Below are 21,086 nucleotides of genomic sequence, written 5' to 3'. Positions count from 1 at the left end.
CGCGCCCCTCTTCGTCTCCCGGGTCATCTCCGTCCTCCGCATCGAGCCCAGCCGCGCGTCCCTAGGCGCCCCTACGGCCCCAGCTTCCCCGAGGGCCGCAGCTATGAGCGAGATGTCGAGCTTTCTTCACATCGGAGACATAGTCTCCCTGTACGCCGAGGGCTCGGTCAATGGCTTCATCAGCACTTTGGGGTGAGTGAGCCGAGTTCGAGGGGGTCGCGGGTGGGGAGGGGACGCCCTGGGCCCCGGTACCAGTTGCATGCGTCCTTTGGCCCGCCTCTGACAGAGGACCCGGACGTCCCCAGCTTCAAGGAGCAGGGGAACGACTCGCCTCTTGCTTTTAGAGAAAGGAAGTTAAATGTTTGCCCAGGTAGGAGTTGGTGCTTTGTCGGAGTTAGCAGGAGGCGCCCTCCTCTGCGAAGTCTCCACCCTCGCCTTCCCTCAGACTCGGCGGAGAGACTTCCTCGGCAGGTGGTCCCGGGGCGGGGGCAGGTGGGTTCCTGGGTCCTGATTTTGGGAAAGGCATCCAGGCTGGACGCGACCGGCTCTAGGGGTGGGGCAGAGCTGTTGGGGGGTAGGCACGTTCAACCTGGAACCGGGAATCCTCTAGTTAGGGACCTGTCGCACCTTTGAGAGGTTGCACCTTTTCCTCGTAGCTCTCTCCTGCCCTGCCCCCTTTTGTAGGAGTGCCTTCTCAGCCCGCCCCTTCCAAGGTTCTCAGGTCCAGGCTGGCTGCCCCACTTTTCCCGGACTCCCCCTGTCAATTTCCTGCGCAGCTCATCTGGCGCCCGTGGGTCCCTGGTCCTAGAATCTCGGGAGCACTTTGCAAACATTAATTAATTCTGGTCTCCACCCCCCAGGGTCTGGGCTGGATAAGCAGGGAATCAATTCAAGTCCCTGGGGTGAGCCAGGCCTGAAGCAGGCATAAGGCAGGAGAGGAATTAGGCAGAGGGAATAGGTTCTCTTCAGAGGAGCAGTTGGCTGAGTTCCTGGGGGTGAGATGGATGCGGGGGTAGAGTGGTTTCTCCACCTTTCCAGCCATGCTCAAAGGCAGGACCTGTTGCCTTGATCTCATTTCCAGTCTGGGGACCTGTGTTAAGTTGTCTCATTCTCCCCAGCACACTCGGCTATCATTTAGGACAAACCTACCCTCTTCTGCTGACCCTACTCCTCTGAACAGCAGCCGGCCACCAGGTACCTCCTCTCTGGGGGCTTTGGAGGATGGCCCCAGCCCAGGGTTGGCTCTGGACCTGGCTTGTCTCATCCTAAGCTGGGAGGTGGGAGTCACCTGGCTCCCTGGGTGTCCTTCCAAGGTTGTTGGGAGTTTAGCTTTAGTCTGGTAGCAAAGGGAATCCAATAGGACTGTGGGGGTTGGAGGCCTGGCTCTGCTGGCGGGGAACTCCAGGAATTCCAGCAGACCCTGCTCTTCTTATCTCAGCATCCTCCAGGCCTCGCTTATTTCTCTCCCGGACTGGGTCTGACTTCTCTTGTTTGGGTACCCTGAGGATGGGAGGAGGCACATCTTGGCTCCCCCTCCCCCCAGCGACGATCAGGGCCCTGGCTGCCCCTCTTGCCAGGGCTGTTGCTTAAGGCCAAGGCCTGCACACAGTAGGCAAACAGTAAACACCTCTGATAATACTGAGGGAAGGAGGAGAGAATGTGGAGGCCATGGGGGACATGGGGTGGATGGTGGAAACCCCTGTCCTAGTGTCTGAATAGCACTGGAGGCTGTGAAGTGACCATCGTCTCTGTTGTGTTGTGCTTTGGCTCAGGGCTGAGCACACAGTAGGTGTTTTCAAGCACCTGTGAGATCTAGCAGAATCAGGAGGAATATCTTCTGCCTTCTCTGCAGGTCTGGTCCCATCACAAAGGATACTCTGTTGCTTCTTAACATAGCTCCCTCCTGCCTTAGCCCTTCCTGCCCCAGGAAGCTGCTTCTTCCAGTCCACTTTGAACCTGGAGCAGGACCTGGTGACCTCTGAAAGGCCCTTCTACTCCAGCGTGCCGGTACCCTGGGCAAACACATCCTACCATTCCCGACTTTCCACTGATGGATGCCCACTCTCTCAGCCTGGCATTCTAGCACCAGCATGTGCTGGCCCTCAACTTAATTTTCTGGCTTTTTTCACCTCCCCCTCATATACCTCTACCCAGGTGCAGCACACTGCTCTCAGTTCCTGGAACCTACTCCATGCTCACGATCTCTTTACTTTTGCTCCTGAGTTGCCCGCCCTTTAGCCCATCTCTACCTGGGTAAATCTGACCTACCCTCTAAGACCTGGTGCAAAGTGGCCTCTTGTGAGAGACCCAGCTCTGCCCCCCCCACCCCCGCTCCCCAGAATTAACCCTTTTCGCTCTGTGCTTTGCACTGCTTTGTACAAACTCCTCTCTGGTGTTAATTGTGTTGTTTTACAATTAGTTGGCGGCTTCTCTATAGGGCCACCTAATGCTGGGCACTTTGCCAGGATTAACTGATTAATTACACTATTCATCCACTCAGCATGTCCACAGGCATTGTGCTGGGCACTGGAGACTGGGTGGCGAATAAGGGAGCCGTGTGTCCTAACTTCTCAGAACTGAGAGTCAATGAAAGAATGTTCTAAGCCCTGTAAGTCATGCCTCGGTCCAGCTTCAGCGGCATCAACATCACCTAGAAGCTTGTTAGAAAAACAGAATCTCACACCCTTGCTGAATCAGAACCTGCATGCTGATCCCCAGGGGATTTGGTGCCTCCAAGTGTGAGAAGCATTTCTCTAAGTGATTCTTTGCTCCTTCCTTGCCAGGATCTTTTTCACCAGGATCATTCTCAACTCTGGCCTCCTTTTACCTCTGCCCAGGTTGTTGGTGCCTAAGTCTGTGAACCCCAGAGGCTGATTTGACTGAGTTCTCAGGCTAGCCCAGTGCTTGGTGTCCAAGAGGTGCTCAGTAATGGCTGGATGAAATGAACTTGTTGGAGACCAGGGTGTTCTTGGAGGGTAGAGAGGCTGGCTTAGTCAGGAAGTGTGGTGGGGAGCAGTGGTGGAGGAGGGGGAGTCTAGGGCAGCTTTTGGGTTCAGGCCAGGCCCTGCAGGACCAAGTGGAGGAGGCCAGTTAAAGCCGCCTGGATAATTAGAGCTCCGGGTGAGGGTTGTACATTAACTCTGGGTCAGGAGGATGGGAGGGGTCTGGGGAGTGGATGCTGGAGCAGGTCGAGACCTTGCCCGGGAAAGGAAAGCAGGCTCACGCCTGTTCTTGGCAGAAGAGTGTGGCTGGGGCCACTGTCTCACTTCTCACCGTAGATGGGAGGCAGCAGGTGCCAGGCTGGAGAAGCTGATGGGTCAGCAAAAAATTTAGGATTTAATGTGGCTCCAGGCCACTAGCTGTGGAGAACTTCCTCTGAATGTGCAGCGTGGGCCCCTTCCAGTCTCACACTCGGTCCCTTGAAGACCTCTTTTGCGTGCTCAAGAGGGGCGGCCCCCAGACCACAGCGGGTAAGGTGAGAAGTGCAGGCGAACTGCTCTTGAAGCTGAGCTCCCAACGGTTGTCACAGTGCCTCTGCCCACCCACACCTGGGCCTTGGAGCACCGTCTGGGGGCTCTCAGGGCCTCTGGACCTGTATTGCATGGAGTGGGCTGGGCGATCAAAGGGAGCAGAGTCATAAGCCCCTCCTTGAGGTTCCCCGTCCACCTTGCAGCCTGACCCACTTTCCTGGGAGGGTGGGCACTGGAGGTCAGGACCCAGAAAATGTGGAAGGCAAGGTTCTTTGGAAAAGACAATAATGCTGGGAAAAAATAGAAGGCAGTAGGAAATGAGGAAGACCATGCATGAGTTGGATTGACTCCATAAAAGCCCTGGATGTAAGTCTACAGGAGCTGAGCAGGGCTATTGAAGACAGGACAGTGTGGAGATTACTGATTCATAGGGTTTCCAGGGGTTGGAGCTGATTCAATGGCATGTAACAACAATAAATGTGGATAATTAGGGGCATGACTCTCCTGCTTTGTCACTAACTCGCTGTGTGACTTTTGGCCGGCCCTGCTTTCTAAGGTGCTGTTTGCACCTGAGAATCCCCTGGGGGTATTTTTAAAAAATTCCAGCTCCCAAGTCCCAGGTCAGACCAACTGTATTAACATTCTTAGGGTGGGAGTCTGAGGTTTGAATTGTTTAAAAGCTTCCGGGTGATTTTAATGTTTACCTAGGGCTGGGACCCCTGATCTAAGGGTCCCCTAGGCTGACAGGCTGTGAGGAAGCCTACCTGTTGGGTCTACCTGCCTCTTGGTTCAGAGAGCCCATCTCTTAGCCTTTGTCAGACTTCATTAAGTCATTCAACAAACATTTATTGAGCGCCTCCTTTATGTGGGGCACTGTTCTAGTCATTGGGGAATCAGTAGTAAGAGACAGAGTTCCAGCCTGTTCTAGTCTGCACAGTGGAGACTGGGAGAGATGGATGGTCTGTAAGAGCCCTTTCAGCCTGAAGTCTTAGAGACACAGGAGGCACCCCTCTTGTGCAGACCACATTCCCTTGGGGTAGATTTCACACGTGCCCTTGGCTGTCACTTAATTGTGATTTTACTGGAATGAGATCTTGGAATTACCACTGTCCTGAGCCCCAAGGGAGGGTCTTGGCCTCAACTGGGCCAATCTGTGCAACTCATTTTCTGAAAATACATATTTTTTTCTGATTAAAGTACAATATAGGCTTGATGGAGTAAACCTGAAAAACTCAAATAAAAATGATCTGTTATACCACTGTGACTTATATTCACATTCTGATGTGGACTTTTTAGCCTTTTTACCTACACAAATAAACATTTACGAAATGATATCAAACTACATAGGGCTTTGTATCCTGTCTTTTTTTGAGATATGATAAGCTGTCTTTCCCATGCCAGCACACCAATGTTAGGGCTGCATAGCATTCCATGGTATGATGTACCTGAATTTATTTAAGCAACTGTAGTATTGGGTATTTGGATTGTTTCTAATTTTTTGCCATTATAGACAATCGCACTGAACATTCTAGTCCATACCTACCTGAATACTTGTCCAGTTATCCTCTCAAGATAAAGTGGAATTCTGAGATCAAAGGGAAGGCACATCTTTTACCTCACAGGCTCTCTCTAATTCTGTGTATTTCTCTGGTGGTGGAGGCAGTGGAAACAGGGACCCTGTGCCCCAAGAAGTATGGTCTACTTTATGTGACAAGTTTGAGAGTGTTGCACTAGGGTGTATGGGGAGTAAGACCAGCGTCTGCCCTGGAGCTTGGGTGCGATAGCTGTCATGGGGCGGGGAAGTGGAGAGAGGGGCCTTGTGAGGACAGAATCAGCCCCTCGGTTCCACTGTGGGCCTCCAGGGACCCAGGCTGTATACAACTCCTTGGCCTAAAAAATCCTGCTATAGCCACTTGCTCACACTCTGCCCTGCCCTACATTCCAGACCCCATATCCCCTCCCTGGCTTGGCCCAGTGGGGCTGTGGGGTGGGTGAGGCCGTGGCTGGGGTTGGGGGTGGGGTGATGTGCTGGATTTTAGGGTGGGGTCACACCAGCTCTCCGCTCTCAGTTTAGGGGGAGGTTTCTGGGTTTTACCCCTGAGCACTCGTCTAGAATCCCTGCGATCCAACCCCAGGCCTGCTCTCCCTACTTCACCACATGTGGGGCTGGGGGTTCCTCCCTAGAAGTGGGGGCTGTGAGAAAGGAGGGAAGGAGCCTGGCGCGAGGGGAGGAGAACAGAGCCTAAATCTCTAGTAAGTTCATCACATGTGAGCCCTGAGCCCCCCCCGAGTGTGTCACGCTGGTCATGCCAGGAGTGGCAGTAGTACCCGACATTTGTATCTGCAGTGACAACCCTTGGCTTAATGAGGCTACTAAATGACTTGCCTGAGGTGATATAGCAAAGGGTCCTCAGATCGGAGTCTTCAGGGCCTTTTACACCAGGGACTATGGGGGCAGAAATGAGGCAGGGCCTTGGCAGCAGTGAGCCCAGGGTATGAGCTGGGTGGGAACACATTGTAGAGGGTTTCCATGTGGGCAGACAGGCTGGAGGGACTCCTTGCAGGGGATTGAGTGGGGTAGTAGAATGATCACAGTGTTGTGTGAAGGTGTGTAAAAGTATTTTTTGGCTGGCAGGTGGGCAGAGCCAGCAGAGGCAGGGATTATAAATCTCAGCCTGGGGGCAGCTGCAGGTGCTCTGGGTGACACCTGTGCACATTTGGTTTACAAATTACTCAGCCAGCCAGCCAGCCAGCCATCACGCCATCACCCCCTTGCTCCAGTCTGCAGGGGAGCCATCCTCTCTAGGGTGAGTCTAGAAATGGATGATATAGGTCATGGGAGGGAAAATTAAGTTTGGATCTCAGAGATGCTGCTGCTGATGGCAATGGGTAGACTTTACAGAGCCTTTATATTTGGTAGCTGGGGCCTTTACCTGTCACTGGCCCCTCACCACCAGTCTGAGGCATGAATATAATTCAGGAAAAGTAGTAAGACCATTTAGAACACCCATATGCCCATGTCTTAGATTTAATAATTGTACACATTTTGCCATATTTGCTGCATCTCTTTTTTGCTGAAGTAGTTTATGGTAAATTACATACATTGCATGTTTTCACCTCTAAATACTTCATTATACATCTCTAAGAAATAAGGATATATTCCTATGTATTCACAATACTGTTTTCACACCAATTAATAATTTACCAATAGCACCCAATGCCCAATCCATAGTTAGATGTGCTCCACTGTCCTCAGTCTGTCTTTGACCACTGATTTCTTTAAGTTAGGATCTTGTCAAGGTCCACATGTGACACGGAATTCTTATGCCTCTTAAATCTCCTTTCATCTAAGATGGTGCCCTGCCCCCTCCTCTTTCTTTTCCACCGTGATACTGAGTTCCCGAGGCAGAGTGGTTGTTCTGCAGAGACTTCCTCACTTTCTGGATTTGCGAGGGCTGCTTTTGCTGCTGTTTCCCGGAGAGCTCTGTGGAGGCCCGGAGCTGGGCAGGGTGGGCTGCAGGGTCTGCCCTGCTGAGGTGCCTATAGCCTTAGCAACTACGTCAGGTGGGACAGACTGTGAGTCCAGTTCCTGGTTATGGAGACCAGGAGAGAAGCCTGGGCCTGGTAAGGTCAACATGTGAGGTAAGGGCTGGCTGGGTGGCCCCTGGTTGTACCCTTCTCTGCCTCAGCTTTCCCTCTTGTCTCTCCTGCTCCCTGTCCCTCTTCTCCTTGGCCTAACAGATATGTCTTCTTGTTTTCCCAGCAGCCCTGTTGAGACCCCAGGACTTGTCAGAGCCCACCCAATCTTGAGAGTCAGAAATTCAGGCTTGGGGGTGAGGGGAGCCAGTGCCCTGAAGGCTTGCATGCCTCCCAGGGACCTTTACTTCTATTGGGCCAAGTTCAGCCCTTTTTGCTACCTGCATTCCTCACTGGTGAAACTCTTGGGGATCTCTGAGTGGGTGGCTTACTGTCCTTTCTAGGCTTAAGCTCTGAAGGGATGAGGCATGTTTGTTTTGGAATTCCATACACTGTGTGGCCCCTTGGGTGGTACAGGGCAGATCCTTGGTAAAGAAAGATAGCAGAGGTTAAGTAAATAGATGTTGGTGCAGGGCTGCAGCAGTGAATTTCTTTTCTGTGATGAGCCAGGGACCCTAGCCAGTGAACCTGGGATTTTCCACCAATATTCCTCTCCATCCCATGTTGTGGGTGTGAATTTGGGTATCTGGAGAAGGGGACTCCAAGGCCCCCCACTCACTACCTGCCAGTCTCAGTGTTCTGACAGTGCCTGCATAGGGTGTGGCCTTCCTTGGCTCTGGCCTAGATTTGTGGGGTGACGGCCAGTGCCCTGGGCTGGGAGTCAGGAGACCTGGGGTCTGGAATGGCTGCTCCTCTAAGTTATTATGTGATTTGCACTGCTTAGTTTCCCCCTCCATGCCTCAGTTTCTGAGCTGGATTGGGGAGGTGCTGTCTAGGGTCCCTTGGACATTTGCCCAGTCTGTGATTCTTCCTCCAGTGGCTGTTCGGATGGGGGCCTGGCAGGTGCAGGCTTTGATTTAGGCTCCTCCAATAGTCACCCACCCCACTCCTAGCTGCCTCCTTCCTCCTCCTTATCTAATCTTTCTAGACAGCACTGACCCACCCCACTGCCTTTTCCATGGCTCTCACCTGGATCTCAAAGTCCACCCTCGGGAGAATGGGGCCATCCAGCTCCCTGCCTACATCTGCCTTCCTCTCTCTCTCAGACCAGGGTTTTGGGGTACAGACCCCATGGGCATTTCAGAGACAGTGCCTTCCACACCCCCTGAGAGCACATCTGTCAACCAGCTTCTCAGAGGGTACCACAAGGCGGAGTGGGATGCAAGGGTGTAGGATATGGCTCCTGTCCTTAGGGCACTCAGCATGGTGGATAAGAGCTTCTTGAGGGCGGGGACCACATCTAGGGTATAATCCCCTCTGGGTAAGGTTTTGTTAAATGGATGAAGGCCTGGGTTGTATATGTGACCAGGGTGCCTTCTGCTCTGTGAACCTCACACTGAACTGTGGTAAGATTGGCATGAAGTATTGGACGTAGAAACGATTTATAAATTAGAACTTGTACCACATATTGAAGAGTCATTTCTTCTAATGTGATACAGACTGGGGTGCCATCTGCTTTTAGATGAGGGGCAATGCCTGTGGTGGGAGTGGGCCGGGAACTGGGCAACGACTTTGCGGGAGTTAAGCCCCGCCTTGAAGATGGCAGGACTGGATGGGGCTTCAGTGTGTGCTAGGTGTGGAGGTGGGACGGTGAGATCAGTGGGCTGGTGGAGAGTGGGAGTAGGTACTTCTTGAGCGGAAGCCGAGGCGCTCTGAGTAGGGGAGTGAAGCAACACGGTCACCTCCCCCTGGAGAGCTAGGCTCTGGTTACAGCGCTCCAGGTGTGTACCAGAAGCCGGACATCTGTGACGGGTTAGTTTAATAAACACAGATGCCCCCATGAATAAGGGGGAGGGGCAGTGGCCTAGGACACAGGTGCCACCAGGTGGGGAGGGGTCCCCTAGGGCAGCTCTCCCTGGGCAGCTGAGCCCGGCAGGGGAAGAAAGCGCGGGTGAAGGCAGCAAGTCGCCCGCCCGGCCCCGGGCACACTGGGCAGAGGCCCAGCTTCCCGGCTGCTGCTGGCAGTCGGAGGCAGGCGGAGGCGACAGCTGCACGTGGGGCGGCAAGTTTCGCTTGGTTGTTGGGGCGCGGGGCGGGGCCCCGCAGAGGGGGCGTCTGTGGTCTGCTGGGTTAGGGATGGGGAGAGCTGAGATAGAGGGCGGGTCTGGGAGCGGTTCCTTACCACCACACACCTGCTCCCGGGACCTGGGGCTGCCTGGAATGAAAGTCCTCGCCTCACTCTCCGAGGCTCCCCCTCTGTCAAAACTTACCCGTCTGGTGTCCTGGCAGAGGAGGCCTCACTCTGGCCTCAAATCTAGCTGCAGCCCATCTGATAAGGGGTTTCTTGCTTACTTGTTAATGGCTTCACACAACACCCCTCTTGTTCCTGTACACCCTCTCCTGTCTGATGACACCTTCATGGAATGCCCCAGTCCTAATGAGTGTGTAGCGAGGAATGGAGGAGAGGCTTTGCTGGGCGAGCTTGGGGACATTTGGGACTCTCTACACATGCTGCACAAGGCCGCCTTCTTTGTCTTCGGGCTAGGTGGGGTGCTGCCCTAAGCACCAAATGGGAAACAAAAAGATGAGGAGCGCAAGGTGCTCCTTCTAGAGGTTCTTGGAGAGGGATACAGAACCTGCAGCCCAGAGTTCCCAGGCGATGTTGATTCTGCTCGTTGGAGGCCCACAGGGATGTGGAGTGTCACATCTGGGAGAACCCCTGAAAGTCCCATCTATCGACCTTATTTTCTTGATATCTTCAGGAGCCTCCCTGTCTTTCTTATCCTCTCACATGGCTTGCTTCTCTGTTCTGGTCCCTCATACAGACCATTCCTGTCCCTTCTGGGATGTTCTCCTTCCCAACCTTGCTCGAAATTCTCATGCTGAAGAACATGCTTCCCTCTCGCCCACTCCTTCCCCTTCTGCTCTCTAGGCCCCTGGGCACTGCGGAGGGGCTGAGTTGGAGACTTTAGGGCTTCAGAAGCTGTTCCAGAGTGCGTGGGGACAGATGGACATTCACATAATGGCCCGGTGGATTTGTACTAGGGGGATTAGGAAAAGCTTGGCAGGCACCTGAATTTGCATGTCTTTTTCCTGCACATGCGACCCAGACAAGGTGTTCTCATGAGGCATGCGAGAGTTGGAGTGAGGATGGGTTTCTTCTCTGACAGAGAGTCTCTGAGGAAGGGCCTTCACAAGGCCTTGTGCACTGGTTAAGATAGGGGATGTGGGGCACCGCCCCAGCCTCTCCTCAGCTGTACCAACTTCTACATTGCCCTGTGGCTGTCCAGCACCCCTGGCTGTGCTGGTTCTGAGGCCCTGGCAATGCTCTCTCCCCTCCCCCACTAAAACATCCATTCTGGGTCCCCTCCCTTCAGGACTTTGCTAATCTGATTCACTAATGTCTTATAGGAAACTCTATGAATTATTCAAGGCTCTGCATAGCTCCTGCCTCTTTCACACCTTCTGTGATTGGCCAAGCTCTGACCTCTCCCTTCCCTGAGTCTGGAGGAAATCCACAGCTGGTACCACCAGTTGGCGCCAGTGCATATTCTTCATATCATTAATTCTTTTGAATATGTGACTTGTCTTCCCAATGAGATTTTAACCTCCCTGAGGCAGAGACCGTATCTTTTGCTTCTTACGTACTTCCCTTAGCAGCTAGTAACATGAATGAATTCACTCAATATGTATTTCTGTGTGCCTGCTCTGAGCCAGGCAGTGGTCTAGTTGCTGGAGATACAGCAGGGAGCAAAAAAGACACATCTTTGTCCTGGATCTTCCATCCCCTGAGGTTTGGGGGGGGGACAGTAATCAAAATAATGTGCCTGCTCTGAGCCAGTGGTCTAGTTGCTGGAGATACAGCAGGGAGCAAAAAAAGACACATCTTTGTCCTCATGGATCTTCCATCCCCTGAGGTTTGGGGGGACAGTAATCAAAATAAATAAGTAAAATGTACAGCAGACTGTGGAGAACAGTGAGGCAGGGGGGTGGTGGAGGAGTGTGGGAAAGGGCAGTTTACAGTTTTAAAAAGATTGGGGAGGGAGGGTATTTAGGGGAATAGATCATTTGAACCAAGATGTGAAGGAGGTGAGGGAGGGAGCCAGAAGGGTATCTAGGGGCGGAAGGGTTTCAGGCCGAGGGAAGAGGCAGTACCAGACGTCTCGGAAGGGGCCTGGAGGAGGGCTGTGATTGAAGTCGAGTGGGCCAGGGGGCAGGGGTTTGGAGATGAGGTCAGAGAGGTGAGGGTTGGATCATGTGGGGTCTTTCAGGCCATTCTCTGTTCTTGGCTTTTACTCTGAGATGAGTGGTTCTAGAGTTCTGAGCAGAGCACTGCCCTGATTGGACTTACCTGCAGCTGTGTGGGGAATAGGCTGTAGGGGGAGCAAGGGGAGTCATCAGGAGACCAAGGAGGAGGCAGTTACTGAAATCCAGGTGAGGGCCGGTGGAGGCCTGGACTGGGTGGTGGTGACAGTGATGAGAAGAGGTTGTATTCCCCATATATGTTGAAGACAGAGCCCATAGGGTTTCCTGACAGAGTAGGTGTGAGGGGTGAGTGGAAGAGAGGAGCCAAGGATTGGTCCAAGGTTTCTGGCCAAGCAATTGGAAGGATGGAGTTGCCAACAACTGAGATGAGGAGGACTTCGAGAGGAGCACATTTAGGGGGAAGACTAGGAGCTCAGTTTTGAACTACTGAGTTTGAGATGCCTGTGGACATTTAAGTGGAGATGTGGAGTAGGCAGTGAGATTTATGAGTCTGGAGTTTGGGGGAAGAGAAGTGGCAGAGGGGGGTGTAGGAGTCATCAGTGAGTGTGTAAGTGGTGCTTTGAACCCAAGAATGTGGCCAAAATGACCTAGGACATGAGTGCAGATGGAGAAGGGGAGAGGACCAAGGACTGAGCCAATGCTGGAGGCCGGGGAGAGGAAAGGAGACCAAGGAGGGTGTCCTTGAAGAGCAGGCTGCCTTCCCCACTCCCGCACAGCACCCGCTTGATGCCGCACAGCCTAGCTTCAAAGCCCAGCTCTGCCGCTTGCTGGCCGTGTGTCCCTGGACAGGTTGTTTAACCTCTCCATACTCTGTTTCCTCTGCCTGTAAAATGCAAATAATAGCAAAGTAGATTTAGAAAATAAAAAAACAACTTAGGAAAACATTAGAAACAAAATCTTGCTTGCTATTATTATTATGGACTACATTGTAAAGTGCCGATGATGCCAAAGGGAAAAACACAGGGTCTTGTCTTCAAGGAACTTACAGTGTAAACATGAGAAGTAGTTGCAGGGGAAAGAGACATGGCGGCAGGAGAGGCCAGGACCAGGTGTTGTGGAAACATGGGAGAGGGAGGCCCACAGGGAAGGAGGGTACTGGCCAAGGAAGGCTTTACAGAGTAGAAGAGAGGGGCTGAGGGTGGAAGAATGAAGTGGGTCTGGGGCTTGGAGGGGAGCTACGGTGGGCTGGGCATAAAGGGCATTGCAGGTTGTCAGGACCACCTCTGTAGAGATGAGAGCTCCAGGTACTGTGGGATCAACTGGAGGTTTAGCAGGACCGGGACAAGGAAGTTGTGAGGCTAGCTAGGGAGTGGATGGAGGTCAGATCCAAAAGGATTGGTTAGCCAACCCAAGAAGGGGAGGAGCAGAAGAAGGGTTTAGAATTAGCTCTGTGATTTCAGCAAACTATTTAGCTTTCAAACCCAGTTTTCTCCTCTATAAAAATGGTGCTAAGGACTAGCCTCTTGTGAGGATGTCGGTGAGAATTCAGAAGTTGTGAAGGGTTGCGATAGAGTTGGCCTCTGAAATGATGAGTTATCATCATTACTTTTCTAGAGGCTGGGATGGCATTGAAGACTTTTAAATGTAGGAATGAATGCATGAGTGAGTAGGTGGATGGGCGAGTGTGTGGGTGGGTGGGTGTTAATTCCAAGGTCCCTGGAGCTCTTGTCTCTACAGAGATGGTCCTGGCAACCTGCAATGCTCTTCATGCCCAGCCCACCCTGGCTCCCCTCCAAGCCCCAGACCCCCATTCATTCCTCCAGAGGTTCAGGATTAACCCAAGCCATGACTGTAAAGGGGGAATTTCAGGCCCAAGGATGGCCAAAGAGGAGGGTATGAAATGGGGCCTGACTGAGGTTGGGAAGGCGCAAGGTTTATTGTCCTGTCTTTGAGACCCAAAGACTTGTCCCCTCAGTTTGGTGTCTCATAAGCTTCTCTCATCTGTCCATCTGTCTCTTGTCTCTCTTTGCCTCTGTTTCTTATCCTGTTTATCTTTCTGACTCAATTTATCTTTTCCATCTCTGTCTCTCCCTCCCTTGCTCTAACTCTCCCTTGCTCTTTGTTTTTCTTCCTATTTCTCTTGGTTTCTTTCTTTCTCCCTCCTCCATCACACACTGCCCTTTCAGGTTTGGACAGCAGGATCTCAGGGTTATGATAGGAGTTTGCATCCTCAGTGTTTGACGGCCCAGAATGGCAGCAGAACCCCATAGGACAACTGTACTGCCAGCCAGGGGGTCGGAGTGAGCTGGGTTTGTCTCTGTGATTTTTCCTGGGGACTACCATCCCACCCCAAGAGATCCTGTCTTTTAACCATTGTGCCTGGAAAGGGAGTGACTTGACGGTGAGAGGTTTGTCAGTGATGGAGAGGTTTCTTTGGAGGCCTCCCTGGTACCCTGGGACCCCCTGCCCTGAGGGAGGGGTACTGTGGGGAGATATGTCTCTTCTCTCCCACTGACCGAGCTCCTTGTCCCCCAGGCTGGTGGATGACCGCTGTGTGGTGGAACCCGCAGCTGGGGACCTGGACAACCCCCCTAAGAAGTTCCGAGGTAAGACCTCCACTCCCAGTGCAAACTTCCCTCCCGGGCTGCTGAGTCTTGGGCATGGGACTGAACTCATTCAGCCCCATTCAGCCCCACTGAGCTGGGTCGGACAAGGCTGCCTGCAGCCCTCACGCTGCTGTCTGTGGATCCCCCATTGGCTTGCAGTGTCACCATTTTCTTACAACTTCTTCCCTTAATTTTCCGGGGGCCACGCCCAGTTCTCAGGAGCACACCCACTTCTGGCTGGGGGCCAGTTCTCCCCCAAACTCTCCATCAGCCACAAGGCTTTCTTTGTCTGTGTGATTGGGCGTTTTCCGAGGGAACAGGAGGAAAAGAGAATTTCCTCAGGCGTTAGGAGGCCCAGGGTGAGAGGCCCTCTCTGTGCCATGGTCTCATCTGTGTGGTGAGGGAATTGGACGTGATCATCTCCAGGTCCTTTCTCCTGACCCGGGTTGTGTCCTCAGCCCCGGGTGGTGTGGATGACTTCTGCTCCAGGGTGCTTGTGGAACCCAGACCTGGCTCAGCTAAGTAACCCTGGGCAGGTTCCTTCCCTCTTGGGGCCTCTGTGTCCTCTGTGGTCAGTGGGCTGCTCTGTCCCACAGGCACAGGGCCCTTGGGAGAATTAAACGACATCTTGCTGTCACTGTACCCAGCCAGGGTAAGGTGTTATTGTGATTAGCTGTGTGGCTGAGACAGTCAGACAGACGGGTCCTGGGCGTGGTGGGCAGGGTGGGAACAGGCAGGAACACGCCGGGCCACTGCCGCCTCTTCTGGCCACATGGCTGCTCCTCTGGAGAGAGATTACCTGGAATTGTCCTCCAGAGGGATGCTGGGAGGGGAGCAGGATTTAAGATAATCCTGTGGCATCTTTGGCTGTCATCTGATGTGGGCCTTGCCCATCCATCGCGATGTGGAGAAGATGGGGGGAGTTCCTCCCAGCCTGCAGAGCGCCCCATGTCTGCTGTTCTGCTCCTGCTTCCATCAAGGGCCTCTGAGTGGGGGCTTTGCTGGGGGTTTTAAGGGACATGCTTGGATATGTGGGAACTGTCTCCGGCACTGGACATACACCATCTGGCCCCACTGCCTCTCTCACCTCACTCCTTCCCCTCGGCTCCTCTCTTATTCCTTCCAGTTGCACCAGCCTCCCTGCTGTTCCTCCTGTGTGTCAGCCACATCCCCACCTTTGCACTTGTTTTGTCTGCCTGCAAGGTTCTTACCCAAACAGCCACCTGGCTTGTGCTCTCAGTGGCTTCAGGTCTCATATCCTCAGAGGCATTCTCTGACCACCCAATATAAAATTGCCCCTCCCTGCAAATCTCCCTTCCTGACTTACCAGAAGTATTTTAATTGTTTGTTTATTATCTGTCTCCCCTGCTAGAATGTCAGCTCCGCCAAGGCAGAGATTTCTCTCTGTTTTATTCATTGTTTTATCTACAGCGTCTGCCACATAGTGGGCGCCCAGTACGCATGGAGGAGTGACCGCATGCACCAACCCCCTCTTCAGGCTGCCTCCTGCCCCTGCTGCCTATCTCGGGCCTGGCTGCTCTGGCTCCTGTTGACGTGACCCACCAGAGTCACCTAGTTGAGCCCAGCCTTAAAGGCACTGGGCCCGGGTTCTGGGGGTTTCAGTGTGCTGGTGCAGGCCTTCTGTTTGGAGGTATAGCTTTGACCACGTCCGCTTCTGGGTTCTGAAGGTTATGAGTGGTAGGAAAGGGGGATTGGGGCTCACCTGCAGCCAGAAATAGGAGAGCTTTATAGTTGCTCATGGAAGGGGCAGATTTTCACTCTAGCTGAGGGATTTAGGTAAATTCTTGGGAAGAACTTAGTAAGGGAGAGAGTGCTGAGGGTCCTGAGGGTGGGCTGTGCCAGGGCAGAGAGGGAACTGGGGCTGAAAGGAGAAAGTGTGTGTGTGTGTGTGTGTGTGTGTGTGTGTGTGTGTGTGTGTGTGGTGTATTGATGTGTAGGGAGTCAGCTTTGTAGTGTGACTAGTGGTGACAGGGAAGTGGGTATGGCAGAGGAAGAGTGCCCTAGAGTTTTAATGGGCAGAGTTTGGAGCTAATTCTTGACAGCAAAAAAACCACTTAACAGAGCAGATGCCCCTTTGACCTCTTGCCCTTCTTCCCATCACTCCTTCCCACTCCCTCCTTTCTCTTCCCCTCCATTTTCCCAAAGCCTGTGAGCAGGGCCTTCCTCAGGATCCGGGAGCTGCCCTGTGGTTCCCATGGCCTTGCTGGGCCCAGCCAGCTCTGTGAGATGGAAGAGGGGACTCAGCCTCCCGCCTCCTCCCGCCCTGTCTGCCCCAGGTCCTGGCCGGTGGTGTTGCGATAAGGCCCCTCTGTGGCCCTGTTTGGACCTGAGAAGAGCCAGCCTTCTGGGATAGGCCCAGATCTCCGTGTGGCCTTGTGGCTGGCAGGTACAAGTTGGAGCGTTAGAACTTGGGACAAGAGATGGACTCCAACCTCTTCAGTTTTGAGACCGAAGTTCAGTCTCAAACCTAGGAGTCCTGGCTCTCCTTGTTCCCTGATTCTCCTGCAAACACCCTGGCCTGGGGAGAGGTCCCAGCAAGGGTATGCAGCCATGGCGGGCATTTTGGAAGTAGGCCAGAGGCTGTCAGACATGGCTGTGGCCTGAGGCCCCCCAATGCTGTCTCACCATCTTAGGGTGGGCTAGCTGTTGCTTGGAACTGTAGGCTCTCTCTCTTTCCCCTCAGCCCAATTCCGGGTCGACTCTGCCTTCACCTGCTGACTCTGAGACCCCCAGGCTGGGCTGGCATAGCCCTGTGGAGCCCCTACCCTGCCTCCATCTTGTTTGTGGCTCTCGTTTGTGGTTTCAGCTCTAGCCATCCTCTGAGGCCTTCCCAAGCCCTAACATGTTCTGAGAATTCTCTCCAAAGTGTGCAGAGCCCTGGGAGGCCCAGGCTGCTGGGCCCCAGTGTGTGGGCACCCCATGCCAGCCCAGCCTCCCTGACCTCTGCCTTGCTGTAGAGGTCTTGTGATACGGCTGCTCTGAATCTTATGCTGCAGGCTGACCCCGGGTCTGGTCATGTTCCCTCCCATGAACCCTTTCTCTTTCTCCTCCTCCTTCGTTCTTGGCTATCGCTGACCCTTACCTTCCCCTCTACCTCAGGGAAGCTCAGAGCTCACAGCCCAGCCACAGCGACCCCAGGAAAATGTGTAAGAGTCGCTTACCCACTCAGACTGGTGGGGGCAGGTGCTGGGATGGGGACTGATGAGGTGGCCTCCCTGTGCTTGCACGGCTGGGTGCTCCCCCGGCCTTATGCCATCTTCCAAGTCCAGTTTATTGTTATTTTCATTATTTTAATGTGAAATATAAGGTATATCAGGACATACTTCAGCTCTACATAAAAATAAGGAGAAAAATAACACACCTATGTACCCACTACTGTGCTCTGTCAAATCCTTTTTACCATGTTTATTTCACATCTTTGCATTTCTAAAGAGATAGCATCTTATGCCCTTAGCGGAAGACAGCTGTGTCTTCCCTCACCCTTTTCCCCTCCCTCTCTCTCCAGAGGCAAACACTTTCAGAAACTGGTGTGTGTCATTCAGCGGCCTGTTTTTATGCTTTTGCTATTAATCCATAAGGATATATCTGTGAATGATGTGGGAGATTGTTTTCTATTTTACACCTCCATATATTAAAGGTACCCTTCTGTATACGTCCCTCTGCACCTTTTCATTATGCACTGTTTTTGAGATTTATCTGTGTTGACACTTGTGGCTCTAGTTCATCTGTGAATAAAATGCAATCCGTGTATCGGTTCTCCTATGGATGGCCATGTAGCTCATTTTCAGTTTTGGAAATTGCCACTGATGTTGCAGTGAGCCCTCTGTTATATATATGCACTACATCTCTTTGGCTCGTGTGCAGGGGTCTCTTGGGTGTGTTCCGAGAGATGCGGGAAACGTTCCAGGGTGGGAGGAAGCCCTTCTACTTTTCAAGGAATGGCCCTGCTGCCTTCCATGGGGGCTGTGGCTGCTCGCCCCGACAGACTGGGGGTGCTGCCCCCCTTGCTCCACCCCTATCCTTGCTGCACTTGGTTTTGTCCCACTTAGATTTCTTCCAGCCTGCTGGGTGTGAAATGGCATCTCACTGAGGTTTTAATTTGCATTCCTCTGACTACTAGTGAAATAGGGCATCTTTTCATGTTTATTGGCCACTTACAATTTTGTTCTTAATCCTTTCTTTTTCCTTTTTGTGAAAGTAATACAAGGGGGTGGCTCCATAGTGTAGTGGTTAGCACATCTGCTTTACATGCAGAAGGTCCTGGCAACATCTGTAGGTCAGGTGTGGAAGCATGTGTGTGTGTTGGGGTGGGGGAGATTAAACAGGGAAAAATAAATAAATAAAAGTAATACAAAGACATGCTCTAGGATGAAGATGAAAGCAATGGTGCCCCCCACCCCACCCTCACTCACCTCCTGTTCCCTTTTCCAGGGACAACCATATTAGTAAAATCTGACTAGGTAATTTATTCTTATGGTTAAAACCTCAAAACAGTGCAAATATACATCAAGAGTCTGCTCCTACCTGCTCTGTCCCTCCCCCTCCACGATTGCAGGTAACCACATTCAGGTACCACATTCTTTAGTTTCTTATGCATCGTCCAGTAGTCCTTAATGCAAATACAAACATAGATTCCGATTTCCCCTCTTTTCTTACGCAAAGGTAGCAATCTATGTACACTGTTCTATTTTTTGCTGTTTTTTACTTTATAAATCTTACTATGGATAGATCCTACTGGAGATCTTTTCATGTTACCATATAGAAATCTTGAACTCTTTTTTCATTTAAAACTCATTTTTGTTCCATATCCTAGACAAATGTGGAAATCGTGTTCCTATCAATTACATAGTTTTAAGCATTTAAAAAATATTTTAAAATTGTGGTAAATATTCATAACATAAATTTGCCATCTTAACCATTTTAAGTGTACAGTTCAATGGCATTAAGCACATTCTCATTGTTGTGCAGCCATCACCACCATCCACCTATAGAACTATTTTCTTCTTGTGAAACTGAAACCTACACCCATTAAATAACTCCCCATCCGCTTTCCCCACCCCCACCCCTGGCAACCACCATTCTACTTTCCGTGTCTATGAATTTGACTATTCTCAGTACTTCATGTGAGTGGAATCATACAGTATTTGTTCTTTTGTGACTGGCTTATTTCAGGTAGCATGATGGCTTCAAGGTGTACATGTGTTGTAGCCTGTGTCTGGATTTCTGACCTCTATCTCTCTCTTACAGCTACAGACTATTCCATTATGTGGCTCTATTTTATTATTTAACTAGTCCCCTCTGATGGACACTTGGGCTGTTTCTAATCTTTATCATTCCTGCCAGTGCTGCAGCAAAGATCCTTGTACAAATGCAGGTGTGCTCTTAGAGTCAGTGACCAGCGGCGAGATTGCTGAGTCAAAGGGCAAGAACATCTGTGATTCTGAGCAAGACTGCCAATTGTCCCCACTAGGGTTGCACCATTTTGCACTTCTTCGAGCAACGTAATAAGAGAAAGCAATCACGTTGAACTTTTTTCATTGTTTCTTTGCCAGCTACTCCCAGGTCTCCAAATATTTTGCTTATTCCAGGAGAATTTAGCTCACTTGGCCCACTCTTCTACTCTGTCTCCCCGCATCCTCCCAAAAGCATCCTGTTGCTGTTGTGGGTTCTCCTTTGTGATTTTTATAAACCCGGGTTATTTCTCGTTCTGTCTACTCCTCAAGCACTCTGCTCTGTGTCTTCCTCCCACCACTTCCATGTCACTTAATTTTACCTCATCAAGACTGAACAAGCTTTACATTCTCTTCTGTAACCACAATAGAGTCTTGGGTGTTTTGTTTTATAGACGAGTCTAAATATTGAAAAAAAATCAAAAACCAATGTTTGCACGATTTATATATTATTGTGACTGTATAATTTTATTACCTGTTCTTGTCTTGAACCCTCCACTAGTGCTTTTCAATGTTCGTTGAACAAACGGCAGAACCATTTTGTGTGTGTGTGTGTGTGTGTGTGTGTGTGTGTGTGCGTGCGTGCGCGCGCCTGCCTTTAAAATGCATATTCCCAGGCTCTACCCCAGACCTGCCAAGATATATGTGGGACCCAGAGTTTTCCCCAGATGATTCTGTGCAGTAGCAGTTGCTTTTGGAGTGTTATACACCTTAGTCACTTTCAGGGAATGTCAGTTGACTTTATTAGATGAAGATCCTCTTGTCTGCAGCCTCACAAGCCCTATGCCCCCTGACAGACATGTGCCCCCAGCATGCACAGTCCTTACTGTAGGAAACCCCCTTGGACTGGACCTACGCTTTTCTCTTGGCTTCCGATGCTGGGGCTCCTGTGTGGCCTCAGTCTTCTGGCTCTCCTTGCACCCTTCCTCCTCTCTGCCCTTCTGCCCTTCTGCCCTGCGATTCGGCAAGAAAGAAGGTTCTGGCCCCATCTGGGATTCTGACAGGGCTGCCTTTGAGCAGAGAGCACAGCACAGTAGAAGCATGGAGATGTGCATGGGGTGGACCACAAACATTTCAGAGGGCTCAGATCACTTATTCAACAAGCATTTTCTGACATGTATTGTGGGTAGGGCTCTAAGGAAGGTTCTTAGTGAGAGAAAAAGATGAATTTGTCAAGGTAGTAAGTTTCCAAGAAATCTATTGAGGAGTCAGGAGCAGGAGGGATCACTTCTGGCTTCCTCTCTCTCCAGAGATGCCCCAGCACAAGGCGTTTTACTCAGACACAAGCTCTGACCTACTAGTGGGCTTTAAATTCCCTTTAATGGGGCGCGACCATCTTTTAAAGAATTGGATAGAATAGAATTAGAATGCGTCAGCCATAGTAAGGGTTGTTATTATTTTATTTTTTTTCTTCAGCTCTCTCTATTCTTCTGTTAAATATATTCGATGAGTTTTAAATTTGGTTATTGAAGCTTTTTATTTCTAGAAATCCCATCTGGTTCTTTTTCAGTCTGCTGTGTCACTTTTTATAGTTTCCTGTTCTCTGCAGAGATCCTCAAGTGTTTCTTTTATTGATTTAAGGCAGAGTAGGCATTTCTGGTTTACAAATGATGTCTGTATCTGAAGTCTTTCACGTCTGTTTCTGGTGTCTGTTTTGTGGGTTTGTTCTTGCTTGTGGTGTCTAGTTCCCGAGGTCC

At 51.4% G+C, this 21,086-nt stretch overlaps 1 protein-coding gene across 1 annotated transcript in view; it reads left to right on the top strand.

Annotated features, from left to right (window-relative positions):
* The first annotated feature begins 6 nt into the window (after positions 1-6).
* The window catches only part of ITPR3 (inositol 1,4,5-trisphosphate receptor type 3), a 65,434-nt gene continuing 44,354 nt past the window's right edge, over positions 7-21,086 (top strand). The window contains exons 1-2 of the mRNA XM_025043694.1: positions 7-192; positions 13,848-13,918. Coding sequence (XP_024899462.1) covers positions 104-192; positions 13,848-13,918 — 160 coding nt within the window. The 5' untranslated portion in view covers positions 7-103. The remainder of the gene's footprint in view (positions 193-13,847; positions 13,919-21,086) is intronic.

The sequence above is a fragment of the Pteropus alecto genome, unplaced genomic scaffold, assembly GCF_000325575.1.
Source record: "Pteropus alecto unplaced genomic scaffold, ASM32557v1 scaffold202, whole genome shotgun sequence".
NCBI lineage: Eukaryota > Metazoa > Chordata > Mammalia > Chiroptera > Pteropodidae > Pteropus > Pteropus alecto.
The sequence above is the reverse complement of the archived record's forward strand: the minus strand, read 5'-3'. Positions and strand labels throughout refer to the sequence as shown.